This window comes from Acanthopagrus latus, chromosome 14 (genome assembly GCF_904848185.1).
Source record: "Acanthopagrus latus isolate v.2019 chromosome 14, fAcaLat1.1, whole genome shotgun sequence".
Taxonomy (NCBI): domain Eukaryota; kingdom Metazoa; phylum Chordata; class Actinopteri; order Spariformes; family Sparidae; genus Acanthopagrus; species Acanthopagrus latus.
This window is the reverse complement of record NC_051052.1, coordinates 20,390,635-20,414,662: the sequence shown is the minus strand read 5'-3', so window position 1 is coordinate 20,414,662 and position 24,028 is coordinate 20,390,635. Positions and strand designations below refer to the sequence as shown.

The 24,028-nt window shown below is 43.9% G+C and overlaps 1 protein-coding gene across 2 annotated transcripts in view; it reads left to right on the top strand.

The window, feature by feature from the left end:
* The window catches only part of trhde.2 (thyrotropin releasing hormone degrading enzyme, tandem duplicate 2), a 180,046-nt gene that overhangs the window by 7,888 nt on the left and 148,130 nt on the right, over positions 1-24,028 (top strand). For both annotated transcript variants that reach the window (XM_037121441.1, XM_037121443.1), the window contains exon 3: positions 13,062-13,338. In XM_037121441.1, the coding sequence (XP_036977336.1) occupies positions 13,062-13,338 (277 nt within the window). The remainder of the gene's footprint in view (positions 1-13,061; positions 13,339-24,028) is intronic.

Sequence of the window (24,028 nt, the reverse complement as noted above, 5' to 3'; positions counted from 1 at the left end):
TGTGGCTTTCAAAGGTGTTTCTGTCAAAAGCGGTGGCGTGGTTCTGTTGTGCAGACAGTAAATCCTCCAACAAACAGATGTTATCAGACTGTAGTGAGTCGGAGAGCGATGCTTCTGACGGGTCGATGAGCAGAGCAGGACGCTGCTGTTTGACTGAGATGACTGATAACAACAACAACAAGACGCTCTGACAAACCACATCGTGTCCTGACATTTATTTAAAGGGAACTATTCAGTTGACCTTTCCTGAGTTTTATTATCACATTCAAGATCATCTGTAGATTTCTTCAGACTGCTTGTGATGTCGAAGCCACATTTAGGACACTTCTGATGGATTTAGCTTGGTGTTGACATCGTGTACATGATTCTGATCACAAAACCTCTTTCAGATGGTCGAGTTTAAACCTCCAACCTGTTGGATCGTTAATAAACTGTCATCCCGATCTGTAAAAATACCGATGCCTTGTCAATAGTGTCGATATTTGACGACTTCGGAATGAGAAAATCAAATCAAATTGGACTCTTTAAAGCTTTAACATAATTCCAGCACATCCTGACACATAAACGACCGAATAATTGAGTGACGGTGATTCACAAAACATCAGATTCACTGTCTTAATCATGTGGTTGCAGTTGGGTTGTGTTCAGGCAAAAGAAACACTTAGTTTTAGTTAGATTCACTACGTTACTTATATGATTTCAGTTCAAATCGTCCTTACTTTATTTACATGACGTACACCAACAGTCAGCTGCTGAATGTTCTGTGCATGTTGACCAAACATCCGTTCCTGTCAAACTCGCTGTTTGTACTGATTCATCATCTGACTTCCTCCTCTGCTGCCGTAATAATGACTACGTCCACTAGAGGTCATCGTTTAACAAGAAATATACATATGGGTCATAATAACCTGCTTTTACATTCAAACTTGATGGAAGGTTTTGTTTAAAAACAACATTAGAAGCAGAAGAATAATGTGAAATGATGTTTAACTCGGCCATTCGCCAACAATAGAGTCACCGTGAGTCTGAGAGGGGAGGCAGCAGAGTCTCCTGTCTGTGAATTATTACTTATTTTTATGCCATAACATGATCTTCTACTAACTATAACAAGGCCTACAATCTATAATTTAATGGTAAAGAAAAGTAAAGTTGCAACAAAAAGAAATGTGAAGGAAAAGTTAACTGCCAACTTTGATTCCGGTGATGAGGTTGTGTTTAGTATTTGTGTATTTTGACATAAATGTTGTCCAGAGAGGTGAATAAAAAGATATTATCTGACTGGACATGGAGACTCTTAAACACTTTAACAGACCACTTTGCTGTAACTCCTCACCGGTCAGCTTTAGTCTCTGTAAACCAGCAGAAGTGCTCCCATATTCACTGTTAGCTGCTGTTTTGATCAATATCGGATCAATACGGCAGCTGATGGACCAGCAGAGCTTGATCACAGCACAACAACCTGTTAGTTAAAGTGTAATGCTGCTGCAGACAGAAACCTGGTTACTGCCGACATTCTCGCTCTAATCTGATTCCTTCAACATCCCGCTGGAGAGGAACACAGATTTATAGAGGAAAGTGTTTAAAAAAAGCAACATTTTATCTCAGGGAACACGTATTAATCATTAAGAGTTGCTTACTGGCATACATATTAGTATTGTCTCTTTATTAGTCATTATTAAGCACAATTGGCTATTAGATTTCCCTCAGTAACCTCCTAATTGATTGATATTGATAGCAAAAGGATGTTGTTGTGTTTATTGTAAGGTAAATGTAATTCATTCTCCTTTAAATACACGTAATAAATATGGACTTTTTTCATGTAACTAAAGTCTAAATAACTCTAAGGCTCATACATATGCAGGTTTTGGTCAATGGATTTTACACAAAGAAAGAACTTCATGTAGAACATTTGCAGAATTAACAATGAGGCTAAAATGATTAATAATTTATCAGAGATAGTGTTTCATTAAGTTGATAAAGTGTCTCCTAGCTCAACAACTCACTAAATTCAGAGTTTTTTAAAGGGAGTCTGGTGAATTTCTCCATATAGTTTGTCTAAATAATCGTCAACAGTGTGTTCAAAACAGCTGCTAAATGTTGGCAGGTAAGACGCAGAAGCAGACTGGCTGCTACAAACTGACACTTTATATAAGGAAACAAGCAACTTTATGTTTTGTATTTAATGCCGAATTTACAAGAAGGAACTGGTGATTCAGAATTTGTCACAGTAATTTCACACATTTTTTCCCACGTTCCATCTCATGCAACAATGCTTAAAATCAAGCGATTTGTTAAGGGAGTCTGGTGATAGTGTGGTGAATGCTTATTTGAAACAGCGTGTTAAGAAACAGGTTAAGAGAGTTCAAACATTTCTGATAGATCTGACCTAATCAATGGTTCATATGTGTACGCTAATTTAAACTGTTACTTGAGGAACTTGATAACAACATGAGTGTTAACTCTGTTTTGAGATGTGAGCGTGACAAAGAATCTGACATTATTGCTGAGAAAGTGGGTGAGAATCATTAAAATAAACTGCTGGAATAAGAGAGATGGATGTTTCCAGACACATCATGAGGAGAGATGACTAAGACTGTTTAAAGGTGCTAGTCTGGCTTCATAAATATGTTAATCTGGTGACTAAACAGCTGAGCAGAAAAGACCCGTAGTGGAAAAAAATCACAGCTGATTATTTATTTTAAATGATTTCATTCAGACACAAAATGTGGGATTCAAACGTCGAGAGGCTTCAGCTGTCCATACCATACGCTGCTGTGTGTGTGTGTGTGTACAAAGCTCACTGTTAGCTTAAGGATTAACATGATGCAGCTGTGTGGCTAATGCTAACACACACACACACACACACACACACACATAGATTAGTTTAATATCCAGAGTTACTATAAACCCCAGGCTGGACTTAAACACTTAAATGCTGTGAGGAGGGAATTAATTAGCATAGGCAGGCACACACACACACACACACACACACACACACACACACACACACACACACACACACACACACACAGTCTCACTGTTTGAGTTTCGTGTTGATCTTTATGCAAATGAGGTGAAACCGAGCTGCTGCGGTGGTTTCCAGTGAGACCAGCCTGACACGTCTCTACAGCAGCGTCTGCACACAGTCCACTGACCTGCTGTCTGCTGGTCACCTGACACCAAACATCACACCTGGATGAAAACATCAGTACTCTGATAATGTGTAGAGGACTGTAGGAGGTCTGGCAGGAAGCGTAAAGTGACAGTTACTTTATTCTCCTGGTCTTTCTGGGGGGAGTTGAGGCTGCTGTGAAGGTTTTGAAGAAGAAGATACCGACATGTTGAGGCGTACGATAATAAAGCAGTGAGCTGTTTCGCTGCTGTTGGTCCAGTCACAGGAATAACTGGTGATTACGTTGCTTCTTTAGGTTCATTTTTTAATTCAATGTTGTGACAATCACTGTGTTTTACAGCCTGGTTAGGTTTATAAAATAAAAAAAAATATGACAGTTAGGCTTAACATACCTGACATCTCTTTGAAAACACAGGGTTATACTTCCAAATGTTGAAACACTGTCTTGAACAGTGGTGTCTGGCTTGGCAGGCATCTCGCCTTCCCCTCATATACATGTAATGTGACTGTGATGTGACAAGTATACATTTGATCAAATCCAGTGTTGTGTTATTTTTTAAATTATTTTATTTGACTAGATTGAGATTGTGGATGATTTTCATGCCACTAACGATCAAAAAAACTATTTGAAAGCAAATCCAGATCCCCAAGATGGCTGCCGTCCTCTTAACTATTGATTGACAGCTCACTTGACCAGTTACGAGCTGCCAGTGAGTGATTTCATAAACAGCAGCTCTCCTGAGCCACTGACACACCAGCTGCTGTTTGTACTGATAATATTTTGATTTGTTGCTTTGAAAATGAAACTGTTGTGATGTCTGAGACTTCCAAATGTTGAAACACGGTCTTGAACAGCGGTCTCTGGCTTGGACGCACTCTCGTCTCTCTGAAACACCATCACCATCTCCACCAAGTTGGTGTGTTGACAACTGAAAAAAAAGTACAGTATCATAAACGTTTCTGTGGCTCCAGAAGCTTCTATAATCTTATAAATTACCTCCTGTGATTGTGGCTCAGTTGCATTGTGGGTAATGTAGTCCCCAGCTTTTAAAAAGGGAAGAAGAACATGTGGATAAAAGGGCTGATATCTCTGGTTCTGCTGTATCACTTTGGATCGTCTGTTTTCATAATAAGTCCATAGGACCGCAATGCTAGACCAGAGCTTCTACATTACCCACAATGCAACTTGATGCAATTCATCAGACTCCAGGCAGCTTCTTCTGGAGGCGTGTTGCCCTTTGATAATCCCCCACACCTTGTGATCTACGTTCCACCTCACCGGTTCTGTTTGCTCTTTATTCTGCTGCAGTCATGAGGCGGAGCAGCAGGTGCTCTCCGAGACGCCCACGCAGTCTTTTGCACTTGCGGACCGTCTGCTCGGCGATTGTTGCCGTGTTTGTGCAATTAAAGCAGAAGCCCTCGCGTCTGATGAAGCGCTCCAGCTGTGAGCTTCTGTGAGTGCCGGTTCCTTTTCTCTGCTTTGATGCAGAACATTCCTGAAGCCCAGACTTCTAAGCGAGACCCGAAAACACCCAAGCAGAAAGGGCTGTTTTCTGCCGCTCACATCCTGCGAGGAACTTCTTCATTAGACAGACGCTTTTTTCTTTTTTTTTGCAGTGCTCCGTTTTTTAACGAGGAGACGAATTACAGTTAACGAGGAATGGTACGCCAGCTAACGAGGCTGGGTTTGACGAGGAGTGTTAACGAGAGAGGCAGATGTTAGTGAAGGTTAGGCCCGATTCTACATACTGATGGAGGCAAGACGCATGCTGATTGGTGGACGGATATACCTCCTCTCTCTCCTCCTCTCTCCTCTCTCTCCTCCTCTCTCCTCCTCTCTCCTCCTCTCTCTCCTCCTCTCTCCTCCTCTCTCTCCTCCTCTCTCCTCCTCTCTCTCCTCCTCCCGCTCCTCCTCTCTCCTCCTCTCTCTCCTCCTCTCTCTCCTCCTCTCTCTCACCTCCTCTCTCTCCTCCTCTCTCCTCCGCCCTCTCCTCTCTCTCCTCCTCTCTCTCCTCCTCTCTCTCCTCCTCTCTCCTCCTCTCTCCTCCTCCCGCTCCTCCTCTCTCTCCTCCTCTCTCCTCCTCTCTCTCCTCCTCTCTCTCCTCTCTCTCCTCCTCTCTCCTCCTCTCTCTCCTCCTCCTGCTCCTCCTCTCTCTCTCCTCCTCTCTCCTCCTCTCTCCTCCTCCTCTCCTCTCCCCTCCTCTCTCCTCCTCTCTCTCCTCCTCTCTCCTCCTCTCTCTCCTCCTCTCTCTCCTCCTCTCCCTCCTCCTCTCTCTCCTCCTCTCTCCTCCTCTCTCCTCCTCTCTCTCCTCCTCTCTCCTCCTCCCGCTCCTCCTCTCTCCTCCTCTCTCCTCCTCTCTCCTCCTCTCTCTCCTCCTCTCTCTCTCCTCCTCTCCTCCTCCTCTCCTCCTCTCTCCTCCTCTCTCTCCTCCTCTCCTCTCTCCTCTCTCCTCCTCTCTCTCCTCCTCTCCTCCTCCTCTCCTCCTCTCCTCCTCTCTCCTCTCTCTCCTCCTCTCTCCTCCTCTCTCTCCTCCTCTCTCTCCTCTCTCCTCCTCTCTCTCCTCTCTCCTCCTCTTCCCCCTCTCTCCTCCTCACTCTCCACTCTCCACCTCTCTCTCCTATCTCCTCTCTCTCCTCCTCTCTCTCTTCCTCTCTCCTCCTCTCTCTCCTCCTCTCTCTCCTCCTCTCCCTACTCCTCTCTCGCCACCTCTCTACACCACTCTCCTCCACTCTCTCCTCCTCTCTCCTCTCTCCTCCTCTCTCCTCTCTCTCCTCCTCTCTCCTCCTCCCGCTCCTCCTCTCTCCTCCTCTCTCTCCTCCTCTCTCCTCCTCTCTCTCCTCCTCCTCCTCCTCCTCCTCCTCTCTCTCCTCCTCTCTCTCCTCCTCTCCTCTCTCCTCCTCTCTCTCCTCCTCTCTCTCCTCCTCTCCTCTCTCCTCCTCCTCTCTCCTCCTCTCCCTCCTCCTCTCTCTCCTCCTCTCCCTCCTCCTCTCTCTCCTCCTCTCTCCTCCTCTCTCCTCCTCTCTCTCCTCCTCTCTCTCCTCCTCTCTCCTCTCTCCTCCTCTCTCCTCTCTCTCCTCCTCTCTCCTCCTCTCTCTCCTCCTCTCTCTCCTCCTCCTCTCTCTCCTCCTCTCTCCTCCACTCGCTCCTCGTCTCTCCTCCTCTCACTCCTCCTCTCTCTCCTCCTCTCCCTCCTCCTCTCTCCTCCTCTCTCTCCTCCTCTCTCTCCTCCTCTCTCTCCTCCTCTCTCCTCCTCTCTCTCCTCCTCTCTCCTCCTCTCTCTCCTCCTCTCTCTCCTCCTCTCTCTCGTGCCGACGGAGCGGTCCATTTGTTGAGATGAGATGTTTCAGATCAATACTCACTCTGCGGCGTGTGTGTCAGAGGGTTACCCATCTCACATGGCCGGCGACTGAAGCAACTTAATAAATTCATTCATTCTCGGAGCGTTTTAACCCCCACGCACAAACGCTCTCACAGGAGGAGGAGGAGGAGGAGGAGGAGGAGGCTAACTGAGGTCTTCATAAATCTGAAGATGTCACTTCTGACTTACCTGATCTTTTTGAGCCGCGCTGCAGAATGTGTCAGTGCAGATGGAGGTGATTGCCCTGAGCAAAATATCTCAACCGCTATTAAATGGATTTGCATTAAATTCATGAAACCCAGAGAGTGAAAAATACCGACTGTGGTGCTTTTCATCTAAAATCACCAGCAGGTTGAAAATACACTCAATACTCTTGATGTTTATGCCTCTCGCACCGGGCCCCGGCTCAGAACCTACAACCTTATCTGCACAGAACCCAACATGTGGCCTGAAGATACCAACACGATTAGCATCCTGCTACTGTAATGCTAACATGCTCACACAGATAAAAAGCTCACACACGTCAGGCGACAGTCATGCTAGCAGCTGCGCGGGTGAAATGCTAATATCAACATGCTAACTAATGCGCAGCTAGTGGTCAAAGGGATGTTGTCAATCGTTTCTTTAGAACAGCTGAGGCTGATGGGAGCTGTTAGTTATTACTGCCATGGTGGATCTACAACGGACCGAACACGGATCAGGGATAAACACAAGACTGCTAGCATCATCACAGCACGTCGTAGCCATGATTTGACACAATTTCCTGTCCCGCCTCCCCGATGGTCTGTGAACTCACAGAGGAAGAATTCATGCTCCGGTGATTGTTCCGCCGTGAACGACATGAATTAAACACAGGGACTCTGAACTATGGAACCACTGAGGTCGAGCATCGTTTCTGCTCTGGAGTCTTTGTTATGTTTCCTCCTCCTCAGGAGCTGAAGGTAAACGGAGCCGAGCTCAGAGGAACAGAACCGCCTCACTGGGCCCATGTCTGATATTTAATTTCACATCAGCTGAGTGTGAACAAACTGTCCTCACCTCCTCCTCTCCTGCCTCCTCACCTCCTCCTCTCCTACATCCTCACCTCCTCCTCTCCTGCCTCCTCCCCTCCTCCTCTCCTGCCTCCTCCCCTCCTCCTCTCCTACATCCTCACCTCCTCCTCTCCTGCCTCCTCACCTCCTCCTCTCCTGCCTCCTCACCTCCTCCTCTCCTACATCCTCACCTCCTCCTCTCCTACATCCTCACCTCGTCCTCTCCTACGTCCTCACCTCGTCCTCTCCTACATCCTCACCTCGTCCTCTCCTGCATCCTCACCTCCTCCTCTCCTACCTCCTCACCTCCTCCTCCCTCGCTTCCTTCAGGAATTGAGTGGAATTGAAATCTGATCAGTCCTCCTCCTCCCTCTCCATCTTCTCCATCAGTCGCATATTTTACACCAAACATGATGAATCAGCCTCTTTACTGACTTCCTGTGTAAAACTATAGCTGCAGAGCACACACACACACACACACACACACACACACACACACACGCGCGCACACGCACACACACACGCACACACACACACACAGACTTTGCAGTGTTTTCAATGTGAAAGTGGAGAATTGCAATTTGAGACGTTGCTTAAAGAGATCAGTGTGTCCACTACAATATGTGTGTGTGTGCATGTGTTTCTGTGTGTGTGAGAGAGAATGATATAGAAATTAACACACACACACACACACACACACACACACACACACACACACACACACACACACACACACACACACACACACACACACACACACACACACACACACACACACACAGAAAAGTACCTGACTCAACAGTTTCCCCTTCAGTCACATCTCTGAATCTGAATGAGGTGTGTGTTTCTATCTGTGTGTGTGTGTGTGTGTGTGTGTGTGTGTGTGTGTGTGTGTGTGCACATGTGTCATTCAAACACCTGCACTCTTCTTCTGTGGTGTCAACACGCGCCCATAATGGCAAACATTACAGCAGGAAATGATGTCATTTCCATTTGTCTTCGGGTGCTCAGGAGACGAAGCGACGGGCGCTGTATGAATTCATGCATGAGTGTGTATATGTGTGTGTGTGTGCATGTGTGTGTGTTTACGTGTGTGTGTGTAGTTAAGTGTCGTGGTTGTCCATGGCAACACTGTAGGCTTGGTTGTCAATCAGGATTACTTTGACAACAAGCGTTACCTTGGCAGTGGCGACTGTTGGCAACCTGCAGGATGTCACGTTGAGTGTGTGTGTGTGTGTGTGTGTGTTTATTGTGTGTGTGTGTGTGTGTGTGTGTGTGTGTGTGTGTGTGTGTGTTACAGTCTCATCCTCTCTAATAGATTCTCTCTTTATCTCGTCCCTCTCAGGCTTTCTCCATTATTCTCTCTCTCTCTGTCTCTGTCTGCCTCGCTCGTCCTCTGTTTATTATTCCTCCTCCTCCTCTTCCTCCCACTCCTCCTCTTCCTCCTCCTCTTCCTCCCCCTCCTCCTCTTCCTCCCACTCCTCTTCCTCGTCCTCCTCTTCCTCCCCCTCCTCCCTCGATCATCACCTCTCCACACCTTGTTTCACTTTCTTTTCTTCTTCGCTCTTTGTTTTCCTCCTCCTCGTCTTTCTGTATGTTCTCTTCATTTAATCTTCTTCCATTCATTCCTCATCTTCGTCTTCCTCTTTTCAGCTGTTCCTCTTTTTGTTCCTCTTCCACTCTTTCGTTTCCATCTCATCTTCCCTCTCCTTTCCTGCTACACCTCCCTCTCATCCTCTTTTTCATGTCACTACCTCGACTCTCAACCTCTTCTTTCTTCTTTCTCACTCCTCCTCATCACATCCTTTCTCCTCTTCTTTCCTTTGTTCTTCCTCTTTCCCCTTTCCCTGTTTACTTCCTCTTCTTCATCTTCATTTTCTTCCTCTCCCTTTCCTTCTCATCACCTCATTCCCTCTTCTTACCTCCTCTGTCTCTCTACATTCCCCTCACTTTCTCTTCTTCCTCTTTCATACCTACATCCTCTTCTTCCTCACCTTCTTCCTGGTCCTCTCATCCTGCTTGTCTCACTCATTTCCCTTCTTCTATTTCATTTTCTTACAGTCTTCCTCCTCCAACATCTGTCCTGTTTCTGTCAGTCTGCTCCTCTTCCTCCTTCTTCCCATCCTTCCTCTTTTCTTTACTCTTTCTTCATCTTCCTCTTGTCTTCTTCCTCTATTGTCTCACCTCTCTTTCTCTCCTTCTTCACAGTCTCCTCCTCTTCCTCTCCTCTGCTTCCTCCTTTTCAGCTTTCATTTTATTGTCAGCCACTTCCTCTTCCTCCTCTCTTCCTCTCACTCTTCCTCATCATATCCCTTCACTCCTTTCTCCTCTTTCTTATCTACTTCCTCCTTCTTTTGTTTGACACTTCCTCAGCTTCCTTTCCTCCTCTTCCTTTCATCCCACCTCTGCACATCCTTCTTTTCTTTTACCACCAACTTCCTCATCTTCTTCCTGGTTTCCCTCCTCCTTCATCATCATATTTCACTCTTCTCTTTCTTCTTCCTATTTTCCTCCCTCCTCTCCTCTCCTCTTTATCTTCGTCCCCCAGTTTTCTGTTGTGAATATTTAGTGTTTCGTGGCGGCGTCTGATATTTTCCTCCTCATCCTCCTCTTCTCCTCCACCTGTACTTCCTCCTCCTCCTCCTCCCCTTCTCTTCCTTTCATCTCGTCCTCCACAAAATACTCGCAGTGAAATGCCGGCGTGCGATAACAAAGTTTTTGGAGGGATTATTTCCTGGAGTTTTAATTTCTTCCTGTGTGTGTCAGGTGACTGACAGACGGACGTAACAAAGCTCTGATATGAAAAAACTTTTGACTCAGCTTAAAGAAATCAGGAGGAAACAGAAAGCGTGCTCGTGTTTATTTTGGATTATCTCTCTCAGAAGAAGCCGAACAAGAAAAAGTGAAGAAGTGAAGCTGTATCTGAGGAAACGTGTGCCTGCAGACAGCCGACCTGTCGACGTTGACTTCAGAGGATTATTCTTTAACCCGCTGAACTCTGATTCCACCTTAAATTTCCCCTTTGATTTCTCTGAAAGGCTCAAAGATTCAAACTTTGTACGACAGCGTCACGTTTTCTGTACAGCTTTATAACAAACTCCAGTCAGACGTGTTGGCGCTTCATCTTGGAACTCAGAGCCAGAGGCCGACGATTTAGATCCGAACGTGATGATGAATTGAATTATGGGTCATTTCACGGGTCATTGAATGAAACAGTAATTCTGTTTAACTAGACTCATTTCAGCGCCTAATGTGGAGAAAATTGAGGTCAGTCAATGTAATGATATATAATGTGAGACTATAGAGATCCATCAGTCAGGAGAGATTCTGCCTCTAACATCTCTCTGAAACAGCACTGAATCATGGGAGAAATAATCCACTTGTTATTGTCAGACAATTGTAGAAATATTAAATTTATAAAAATTGGTGGAACTACGTGAATACTCCCACAGGATACGGCACCATCCGACCCAGAATAAATGTGAGCTGGGTTCATTTCTGCAAAAGCAAAGTTAAATTCAAGCTGAACGTTTCTTTAAGTCCCAACTTTACGTTTATTCAGGTCCAGTTTTCTTTTTTCTCTGCGTCGTCACAAACACAGCTGTAAACATCTTGACTTCCTGTGTAAAATATCAGTCAGAGTTGCTTGTTTTTAGTTTTTCAACCTGCAAATTTAGACAATATCTGGTCTTGGTCTCCACAAATATGGTTAAATCGTCCAGAGGTCACCTCAGAAACCCTCAGTTTTTGTGGACACTGTTAGACTGTTAGAGATGGTCCGACTTCACGTGAAAAATATAATGTTTTAGTCACCTTAAACACAACTGGTTTCTACAAACATGACTGGAAATGTCCAAACGTCTCCTTAAAAACAACAGTTTTATTGCCACAAACACAGCTGGAGACGGTCAGACTTCACATGAAAAATGTGTGGTTTTGGTCTCTACAATCACAGCTGGAAATGTCAGAGATCTGCTTAAAAATGTCCAGTTTTGTCGCCTCTAATGCAGATGGAAATGTCTCATGGTCACCTTAAATATATCCGTCACCATCACTAGATTCAAACTGCAGTCACCTGTTTGGCGCCCTTGTCACCTGTAACCAGGGTCCCTGGACCTGAACCCTGACACAATGTCAGCAGTGGTTTGTAACAGAAAAGCGTCTTCATCCTGACAAACAGCTGCTTCACATGTTTTGATGTGTTGTCCTGTTGTGTTTTAATTTGGAGTAATTGTTGAATCTAAAAGAAGGATAGAGATCAACGCTACCTGCAGTCTGATGCTCCCCTGCAGTCATCGTCCTGCACATCATACTTTAGTCCCTATTTCCTTTAGAAAAACACATTTTCTCCTGCGATGATGATGATGATGATGATAACAGTTTGTTTGATGCACTCAGGTATCAGACAACACACACATCCAAGAGGTGGAAGAAAAAGGAGTTTAAAGGGAAATGTGAAGAAGGTGTAGAAAGACGATGACGACAGCAAGAAAAGTTCACAATGAGACAAAGGTAGAAAGAAAAGGGGACAAAATGAGCTCCATGAGGACTTCTGATTTATAGTGAAATCGTAACTTTAGAAAAAAATATATAACACAATCTTCCTCTTGCAAATGTAAAGTGAATTCATAAGCAGTAAAGCTGAGGCACCGTTCCTCATTTCAATACACTCGGGAGGTTTGCTGCTGCAGCCTCGCTCGGTCTGTTACATCCCGGGTTTGTTATGATGACTAATGTTGGCGAACTTCAGATAGATACTGTTGTATAAATGACGTTACTGACTCACTTCTGTGGACTCCTTGTTTTCAGTTTCTGTAGGCCACGCAAAATGCTAATCAGTCGCCTCAGGCTTGTTCAAGTCACTTGATTCACCAGCTCAGCCGAAACCGACACTTCTGTTTGTTTACTTTACGTCTGAGAGGATTAGTTTGACAGTTTGGGACACAGCTTATTCACTTTCTTGCCCCGAGTCAGATGAGAAGATCGATATGTTATAACTCGTGGATACAAATGCAGACACAACAGTCGAGTTAAGAAACGAAATGTGAGTTTTAATAACGCGAGCTGTCGTCCAACAATCTAAATCCAGGCAACGAAAACAAACCCTGACAAAACAGACTGGAGGGGAAATCGAAAATAATAAAGAGAAATATAAAAACTAAATAAAGTAAAAACTGGGGATGAAACTCCTAAAACAGCAGGAACTAAACTGACGAGCTGACAGCGAGAGCAGGAAAGACTCAGGTGACGGGTGAAACTAACAGGTGAAACTAACTCCATACATAATCAAAATGTCAGGAAAAACACAAAGACAGGAAGTGGAAAGTTAATACTGTCTCTTCAAAACAAAAGTAGGCAATCAATTTAATATTTTTTGACGAATGGGTTTTTGTTTCAGTTCTTGTTGTAACTCTGGTCATAACTACAGATATTTTAAGAGATTTTCTTTGTTGTGAAATGATGGATGGTGTTTGTGTTGTCATAAAAGACATTTATCTTCTACATGACAGTAACACGGTTTACTTGTTTTCCTTCCAGCTACCTGGCGGTGACTCAGTTCAGTCCGATTCACGCCCGGAAGGCCTTCCCCTGCTTCGACGAGCCCGTCTACAAGGCCACGTTCACCCTCACGCTCCGCCACGACCCGCAGTACACCTCGCTGTCCAACATGCCCGTGGAGAGCAGCTCGCTGTCGGACGAAGACGGCTGGGTGACCAATCGCTTTTCCCGAACGCCTCGCATGTCCACGTACTACCTGGCCTGGGCCGTCTGCAACTTCACCTACAAAGAGACGCAGACCGACGGCGGCGTGACGGTGAGTTTTCAGTCCCTCTTCTTCCAAGGCTAAAAGCTAAATGCATGAAGGCAGCTCATTTGTACTCACTTGGCGTCACAGCAGCAGACGATGGAGATGAAAAATAAAATCCTCGTATTACAACATCAGCATGAGAAAAGAAAGAAAATGTGATGAAAACATCTGATAAAAACAATGAATTAAAGATAAACAACAAATATGAGTGAGCAAAAGCGTTACAGAGTATTTTTTTAATATCATGATTAGGACTTAATTATCTGCTTCTCTTGCGATAAGACTTTAGTTTTTCTGCTGCTTTTAATAATCTTATCCTCAGAACTCGTTATGTACAAAATACTGAATGGTGTTGAATCCGTGTCTGCCTTCGTAATTTCTGTCATTTCTGCTTGCTCATCTTCTGGGACTCTCGTTTGTCTCGAGGCTGAGACAAAAAAAAAAAAGAGTACCTCTATAATGAAACCTGTGTGGATAGAACAGGAAATACAGAAGCTCATTATCTCGACATAATGACACATTTAAGCTCTGATCACCTCTGAAGTGTGTTTCATATCATTATATTCTTAGCTGTGGGGTTAAAACATTTCTACACGAGCAGCAGTCTTTATAGTAAGATAATATTAGCGTCGTGATTTCCAAGATAAGCAGGAGGTTAACGGGTGAAGATACAGTAGAAGTCTAAGTCACTTATTACAGCCTTTACAGACTGCTGCATGTGTCTGTCACACCGGAGGAAATCTGAGTAGAATAACACTGAGGATGTTCTCCAACTCGTGTGAAAATACTCAGAACAGCAACATTGTTCAGTAAAGTGCAGTGTGACCTGAGAGCGTGTGTGAGTTTGGTAAGAATATGAAGATCACCTGACAGAAATGATGTATTTTCAACAAAAGGTGGTGCGTCAAACTCCAACCATGTCTCCAACTGTGATCATGGAGGCTTTTCATGTTTCTATCTGCCAAAAAATAGTTTATATGTCCACCATAGAGCCTCCAATGGCCAACAGGGGGGTCAATAATGCATCATATGGCCAATGATATTTCAAATCCAGTCATATATTGTTAATATCAGTTTTTAAAGGCCTAAACATGGAAATTATGAAAGACTGGGGGTATTTTGGTATATGGTCTGGGTTTAGGCTGTTTATCCACCTCAGCACTTTTCTTCAACTACTTTATGTGGACACAGTTCATGTAAATAAGAAAATAAAGACCTATAATGAGTTTCATGACACTCCATAATGCCGTCGTTCATCCATAAGATTGCTGTCGTTGGATTGAAAGCTTGTTTCACCAGACAGGAGCTTCTATGCCCGTCCTACAGCCTACAACAGCAAACGGGTGATAGAATCAAACCTCAAAACGAACCAGCGAAGTTGTGTAAATAAAGACATAAATAACAAATGAGTTTACACTCCTGTTACTCTCAGCCAGGGGTATTTTGAGGTCAGAAAATAGTTTGTTTTTTGTTGCCAGTTGCCTGAATATTCAATGTAAATGTTTGTTTTCAGTTGTTTTTTGTTGTTAGATTTGAAATTGGACCGTGTAAGACTGTCTGAAGTGGAGTTACAGTTCATCTGCAGGCTGATATATGTATCAAAAAAATCCAGGCAACAACAATACATAAACAATTCAATGAGTTTAAACTGCTATAGATTGATGCCCGGAGCAACTGAAGAACCTCTGACAAAAAAAAAATATATCTTCCAGCCATTCAAAGGTCCCTAAACTCCAAATGATTCAGCAACAGCTTTGAATTTGCTCTGGGCTCGACTGGGATGGACGTTTAGGATAATTTTACATAAATTTCCAGGAGTAAGAAGAGGTTATCTTGTGCTGCCTCACAGTTTTTAAAACCTCTCGCTTTAATAATTCAAACTAAGACTCAGCACCAGTTATAACTACTGGTGGCAGATTTGGGCGAGTGTCGGCCAACCTGCAGGCTGTAGCAGCCCGAGGAGTGAAGCCATCTTATTTCTATACTTCACAGTGTTTGTTGTTTCTGTTCTGATTCTGAATTTGAAAGTCCAAAGTCCTTTGGCTGCCGGATCCGCCTGATCCCTCGTCATCTTTTAACAACCATAACAGAAACATGCGCATGTCCACGCACCGATACAAGGACAAACACATACACGACCTTGTTTCTCCTCCTCGTCTTCTTCTACTTCTTCCCTTCCTCCGATCATCTCTCTATCAGTGTAATTACAGCTCATCCATCTCGTCTGGCAGGAACTCAAGGACGACACACTCACACACACACACACACACACACACACACACACACACACACACACTCTTTTCCCGTGTCTCCTTGTTTCTGAAAGATAATTTTGGTGAACTGCTGTTTTAATGACAAATCATATCTGGGTCATTTATAACCATCACCACTCTCCACCACTGTGTGTGTGTGTGTGTGTGTGTGTGTGTGTGTGTGTGTGTGTGTGTGTGTGTGTGTATAGAGTAATATTAGGGTGGGAGCAGTCAGGCATGTGAGTCTTAGTCTTTGTAATGAATACATTAATCTTTATTTTAGGCCTTTCCATTTTTAGTCACCAAAAAACAAAAAGAAGCTCTCAGATTATTTCACATCCATCAGAGAAAATAAGAGATCAGGAAGGTCGGACGCTGCAGTTCTTTCTTCTGCTCGAGGTGGTATTGACTCTATAGGTGTTACCATCAGACAGGGAGACAGAAATGTATTAAACATATTTATTTCCGCAGGTTATTAGAAGTGTGTTTCTCCCTCGGAGGATTTAATTTGTATCTGGATACCTGCTTCACAGTCAGATACACAAATCTCACTGATAACACAATTTGAAGCGATATGATTTGATTCAGTGTGATTAAATATTATTTCAGCTCAGATTCAAAACAACTGGATACTTTTAGGTGTTCAGGAATTAATCGAATCAAATTCAAAGAGAAATGCTGCTGACAGGATGTTATTACAAACCTCGACTCCCCAGGCAGCTTCATCCATGTTAACAGATACTGTGAGTGCAACGGAACATGTTCTAATCAGGAACATGGACGCCGGCTGGTTCCAGTTTGCTGAAATGGCGTCCACTTGACTGGACTGGACTGAGACCATTAATTCAGTCATTGTTCACCTGAACATATGCAGCATTAAAACCACTAACAGGTGACATATGAGGCGTAACTGACGAGTTCCTGAAGCTTAGTTCCATATAAATGTGGATAATTTGTTGTTTTGTCGTTAGTGAAAAACAACATTGACCTTGAAGTTGAAAAAGGAGCCTCATATAAGAAACAATACTGAAATCAAAAGCTGGAAAAGTCACATAAGATCTGGTGGATAGTTGTTGGACGACAGTAGTTCCACCTTAACTGTCCTCCAGGTTACGTCTCATCCTGAGATCGACTCTTCTCCACTGGCAGGACGGCGGCGAGCGGAACAAGCTGCTGCTAACATGAGCTGTTCAAAAACTTTCTTTTTAGTAACTCTGTGTACACAAACAATGTTGTCAGTGCTGGTGTTCATGTGTAGAGACCCTGGTGATGCTACCAGCACAGTTTCATGTTGTGTTGAGTCTTCTTAATGTTTTAAAAAGAGAGATTTTGATGCTATCATGAAAGTGCCCGTAGCACTCCCATTGAAAATGAGTTTGACCAGAAAACAAAAATACGGTAAATCTTAAAAGTGCCTCTTTCATCGTCCAAAGTCCAAAGTGACGATGGCTGCCATCTCTGGAAGTTTAAGACGGACTGCTGGACTAAGTGTGTAAATGTAGGGGAATACAAATATGGTAATTTTTGTTAAATTGAGTCCTTCAACATTAGGCCGTGAATTTATCAGTCACCTGTTTACAGTAACATCAACATCTTGTTACATTGCCATGTTCTCCTGGGAAACTTTGGCTCCTGGCAATCATGTAGTCGCTTCTTGACAAGCACCACCTGCCAACTCACTGTTTCCCTGACGGTGTTGACCTCCGTTAGCTGGATGCTGCAAACTGGCACACCACAAAATCGACCTGGCCTCCAAGTTCCCAAGATCGCAGTCGGATCGAGCATCTCTGGGAGGTGCCAGAACAAATCCAATACATGAAGCTCCCTGGCGACACGCAGGACACAGGAGGCAGAGGTGAACAACAGAAATGGGGCTGAGTCTTGGTTTGCAGCGGTGTTTGGGTGGGCGGCGTGTCAACAAACATCCCCTGTGAATGCCACAACTCAAGCTTTGCATTGATCATCTCTTGGCACTGTAAGGAGGTGATCAATGTGTTCACCTCACATGGGAGTCCTTTCATTGTTGTGGCTGATCAGTGTGTATATTTTTACCTCCTGTCAGAACACCAACATGTCCAGTGAGCCGGTGCTCCAGCCCCCTGCGATCCTGCACATGACCAGCCTCAACAGTTAAGCGCTGAATGGATTTTCCAGGATGTGCTTCTATTTCCCACCAGCCGACATTAGAGCTGATATCTCCAAGATATGAGAGATTAGTGAATTACATGGTAATTCATATTCTTGCTGCTCTGTAAGATATCACTTAGAGGCATTAAGCTTCTTCCAAACACTCCCAGGTGATTTTAAAGTCATACCGCGTGCAGTCTGCACATAACAATATTCATTTATTCATTCATTACAATACGGTGCTCATTCTTCTACCTTTTCCACTCTGGAGAGCGAGCGTAGCCCTACTGCTGCCCTCCATTACTGCACACTGTTGATTCAGACAGGACGGCACTGACTCCTGGTGCTGAGAGTGCACATTGTGCCGCATCTGGGTCCAAACCGACTTCATCTGAATCTGTAATTATGAGGCACCTGTTGCATCTACAGGCAATAAATCCAGATAGATTCTTTTTATGGAAATATGCTGACAAACAGTCACATGTCATGACTTTGGGACTATAATGTATCATGGCAGTGGTCAGGTTCAGGATCCAGAACTACTTGTTTTCTTCAGGCTACAAACTTCTTGGTTACATTTAGACTCCATATCTACTTGGCTAAGTTGAGAAAAAGATCATACTTTGGGTTAAAATAACGGTTTAGTGTTGTAAAATAAGTGATGTATTTTACAAATTGGACTTTTCTCGCTCCCTGTACTAGAAGCAGTGGCACAAAATCGATAAATACACCGTCCAGCGTAGAAGCGTGACGTCACTGACCAGGCTGCTGTATTTGACTCGTTGGGACTGAGAACAAGCAAACAATAAAACACAAAAGTCCCTGAAAACATAATGTAACAGTGTCAAAAAGGAGGCAGCTTGGTTGCAGAGCAACAGTGATGTAAGAGCTTCAAGAGCTGATATTCTGTTCAGGACGATCAAACGATTAGAATGACTGTGTGTGTGCTTTGGTCAGGTTTCAGTTTCACCGCAGGAAGTTGTGAAAAAGACACGAACAAACGGAATAAGTCAGGAGTCATGATGAAATACTTCAGATGGATGTTGAATAAATGGATTTTCCCTCCATTAACACATGCATGAGACACCGGTCATGCTGGTACATACCTGATTATTCATGAGGACTCAGTCTCGTCAGGCAGCCAACACACTGTGAGAGGACAGATTGAGATGAAGACGGAGAGTGTCCTGGTTGAATAACAATTTTAAAAAAAAAAAAAACAGGATATGAAAAACATCCAGCAGCACATTCATAATTTCAGCTATACAAACAGTTGCTGCAGAGTCTCTCTGTGTCTGTTACAGCATCGTTCTCATATTAAATTCCTTGTTTCAGCCTGAAGGCAGTGGAGACGCTGCTGTCTGTTTGCAGAGCAGCTTCCTCTGACAGAAACATTAATCCTCCTATCCCTCCATCCTCCTCCTCCAAACCTCCTGAAAGAAACAGCTTTATATGATGGAGGAAGAAAAAAAAGCATCCCTTCATATTCTTCAGAGCTGCTCAAACAGTTTCCTCTGACAGAGACATTCATCCCTCCATCCTCCTCAGAACAGCAGAAAGAAAGGAAAGCACCAGTCTGCGTGCCGGAGATTTCCCAGAGCAGGAAATTAATCTACGCATAAATGATGCAACTTGGCTCGCACAAGTCAGTGTGCAGTGTTTGTAACCTCAAAATGTATATCACCACTCAGAGGGCAGGGGAGAACATCAAATCAAGAAGATTTGTTTTGTTTATCTGCAAAAAGTCGATATCTTGTCAGGTCGGGATTTGAAGCGACGCGAGGTGCTTCAGTGTTGGCAGCGATCGCGTCCATTTGTAACGCATCTTTTAAATTAGGCCTCACCACACACTGTTAAGTTAAAGCAAATTTTACTACATGTTTATTTCACGTCTTCAAACAGATTAAACCAAATATGAACCGAAATCTTAATTTTTAGATGCTGTTACAACAACTGGTGACATGAAAACTCCTCCTGCAAACTCCAACTACATACAGTTAATTTCCTACATAATGAAGATCAGATTATTTTACCAAGATCTGGATCTCTTTTACAAGATGATAACGAAACATAAAAACATAATGAATTACAATGCAACATATAAAACATGACATACATCCACAATAAAACAGAACATTTATTCAAACACAGCGAGAAGAAACAGCAACATGCCTCCTTCACACTAATGATGCCCTGAGTTTCATCTAGTGATACAAATGTTGAATATCAGATCTCTTTGCAAGTTATTCCATGACCCAAAACTCTTCATAACGATAACAATCTTAGTATTAAACTTGTAAAATGTTCACTGATGACATTTTTCATCTGATTTCAAGCAAAATCTCTGATCTCGCAAAAGAATATCTGCTCGCAGCGCCTGCACCATCATTAAACTTTTATTTCTCAGTGCTGCATCGTTGTTCATTGTTATGTTGAGCCACTGGCAGCACTTGGTTAAAGTTAGAGAAAGATCATGATCTTGCAAGTTTACCTCATTAACATTTAACTAAGAGCACAATGTTTCCATGACCTTCGAGGTGCAAGGGCTAAGATCCGGCCAGAATGTTGGTTTAAAACATTGAACAAACTTGCCGAGAGAATGTGAAGAAACAACAGTGTTGACCTCTGTGCACTGCCTACTGAAGATGGCGTGCTAACCAGCTAGCCCTGGCCTGCCCTGTCTAGTTATTACCACTCTGTTAGTCAGGAATCTAACACTAACCCTGCAGCAAGTTTACGCCGTTTAACAAGGTCTCTCAGCTTTTAGCGTAATAAATGTGCAAAATATATTCACAAATTGTCGAGGGAGAAGATAATCCTGAGGCCAGTTTTCTTACCAAACAGAAAAATACAACTGTACACCATCTGATTAGTAGTTTCTCTCTTTCACGGATCACAGAAGACATTAACTGCTTCGTTACACACTTCATTCAAATCGTCCCTCCACTGTTCAAACTATCACGTCTGGTTTGGTCGAAACAGTTTATCAATTCATCCAGTTAGATGTGGAAATATACCAACTACTGTTCCACTGATGATGACCGACCAGCGGTCTCCATCTTAGTCTTGGTCAGAGTCGCTGTAAATCGCCTCTGTATTGTATAAAATGACATTTAGCACAAACGCTCCTCTGTTTCTCCGAGCCAGTCAGCTTTCAGGGCGACAGCTAGCCGAGCTAGCTAACTAAAGGCAGCTAGTCGCCACAGCTAAGCAGAGTGACACTTGAGGTTGTTTTTCTAGGTTGGTAGTTGTTGTTCCGGGCAGTTGTCAGGCTGGTTTCTGGGTTCTGACTCAGTATCTGCTCTGTATGCAGTATTCATTTAAAAATTCCCTCAAATCCTCTCAGTATTGTTGTGATTCAAGTGGTCAAAAAAACAGACATCTGACCTCTTCTTGGATCTGGTTTCAGGCTTCAGAATATCTCGCTCATGACAGGAGACTTCGTGGCTGCTTTACAAACGCAGATGTGAGAGCACATCCTCTCAAATTCTAAATATTTTCCAGTCCCTCCTCTGCTCACAACAGAGCACGAAGCTTCAGGCTCATTACGTTTGATGCCATGATGCTCGTATCGACGGTGATGACAGGACAGTGGTGTGTGTGTGTGTGTGTGTGTGTGTGTGTGTGTGTGTGTGTGTGTGTGTGTGTGTGTGTGGTGCACTGGTGTCTGGTCTCACTGTTAGCTGGCGTCACAGCCGCCTCTGCAGCCGGGGGCGATCTGCCTCGGGGCCACAGAGAGCTGGACGGGGCACATTTGAGAGGGCCGGGGTCCTGGAGAGGCTCACCATGTGGGGAGCAGGTTTCACAGGGCAGCGGCCTCCTTCTGCTGCCGGTCCGAGTTGTGATCACCTAATGTGGTGAAACGAGGCAGCAGAGGGGAGGTTGAGGGTTTGGATCCAGCCTGCTGCAGCTTTACTGACTAAATAATGTAAAGATAAGTTTCCTTTTAGGTCCACTGACAAGTTTCCCTGTGGTGTCACTGTTGGCGCTGCTGTGACAGTGTTAGAAGCTACTGTTAGCTTCCAGCTCGGCTTCTGTCCAAAGCTAAAAACAATCGTAAGAATTCCAGTTTGATCTAGAAACCCTGATCTCAGTGCTGTGAACAGTCAGAGGTAGGCAGGTTTGTAGAAACTGTAGCAGCTGTAGTTTCGAAGAGGAGACACATCAACGCTCCATCATCCGTTCACTCTTGTTTTACCTCCGTTTCCATCGCTCTCCCTCTGCACCAGCGAGCTTTTTATCTTCTTCACGTTATTCCGGTTGTTCCACCGTTACCTCGGGCTAGTGACCAGGGAGAACAATGCCACCTCCTCTTTTGATTGACGCGCTTTCTTTTTGCTTTAATTCAACCTTTATTTTTAGAGGAAAAATCGAGGACATCAAACAATCATCTCTTGGTTTATCAAATGAATGTTTTGACCGATCCTCAACATGCTTTAACATGAATGTGTCCTGATTTCCAATAATAAAACAGCCTGCGGTCGTACTATTATCCTTTTTAAACAGGTGGGATAATTTTAGCCTTCTGAGACACAGTAGGCAAGTGTTTAAACATCTGAAGCTGCAGAAACAAATGAAGGTATTAAGACTTAAAGCTTTTATGGTTATAAACAAAATCCAGATTCAACACGGAGCCGTCAGTGTTTGAGGAGATGTGAGCTGCACAGACGGATCTTCAGCAGGTTTGGGACTCTGCCATTGTCGCCTCAAATTCGTCTTTTCTTTCAAAGCGCCCTTCTTCTGTCTCCACATCCTCTGTAAACAGCTGTTTGTCTTCCTGTTGTTCTGTCAGTATAATGTGTCTCTGTGAGGATCTCTGTTCCTGTAATGAGCCGCTTTCCCTTCAGGGAGGCTTCAAGCCTGACACAATACAAACAGACAAACAAACAGACAAACAAACAAACCCTCGCCGGGGTGTGATGACCCACAGAGCCGCACCTGGTTCAATAAAACCTCCATCTTGAGGCCATTTAGCATATTATTCCTTCATCTTCTGTCATTTTACCCACTGTGGGTGTTTATTTGCCAACAAACCGTCGCCTTGAATGTGAAGAGCTTTCTGTTTGCAGCAAATCTGCATTCACAAAGACAAACAAAGAGTCGGAGAGCTTTGAAACTGTTGCTGCGTCTCAATCCAGGGTCTGGATCCTCTGAAGGACTCGGCCTTTGTGGGTCCTTCAGAGACCATCTTAACTTCCTCAGCCGTTGTTAAATGTGACGGTCGAGCCTTTGGAGCATTTCCTGGTTGCGTCACCAGATGTTTTACCCTTACGTCACGATTTCTGCCGCTCAGGCCCGCGAACGTGACGATCTACGCCACGCGACGTCGCCATTTTCTCTCTTTCTTTCTCTTGGGATATGTGAGGCCACGAAGGATCGAAGCGGTGCATCCTCCAGAAACAGGGAGAAGAAGGAGCATCTGGAGGAGCCTTCAGGAACCTGCCTTTTGTCGAATGAACATCAGAACCTCACACAGTTATCAGGCGTCCGGTTGGATCAGTATCGCAGTATGAGTTCACAGTTATGACGCAGCGGTGTGACGCCGTGAGCTGCGACATCACAGCGGCCATCTTTACTCTTCTGTACCGATACTAAATGTCCCATTTACATTCTATAATGATAATAAAGGTCACATTAATGTCCAATAATGATTACAAACTATAGGTCAGATGAGTATTTTAAGATGATAAAGGTCACTTTAACATTTCATTTTTATGATGTGATTATTTTAGCCAAAGTTTAACAACATCGATTTAAAAAGTTGGATCTGGGGGCTCAAAGTCTCGAGGGGACTAACAAACTGATTCATGATACTGAAACACATCGCAGCTCTGAAACAGAAGATGGTGGCATTTAATGTGATTTTATTTCTTATTATTTGCCTTGTTTCCTTCTTTCTTTTTTAATCTTTTGATTGCTGTCATTTTTATGCAGCTGCACCTGTCCATGTTTACTACATTTGCTCTTGGGACGCAATTTCCCAATATTAATCCATCATAAATCAGTGTTATTATAAGGACAAAGACTTCCTGTTGGGACGCTGAGACATAAAACTCAAGGACTGTCCTGATTTAATGGGGACACCTGTTAGGGGACGGACAGATCTGCTGCGAACAGAACAAACTTTCACATCGTTTGATCCTGTTAGAGGGAGTGAACTGCAGCCGAGCACAAGATCCAGCAGCAACATTTATGTCTGGATATATTTTCCAAAACTGTTGGAATGAAACTATAGTTGTAATGAGCTGAGGCCTTTGTGAAACAAAAGAAGACTTTATTATGATGTACACACGTTGTACGTACAAATATCTAATGCT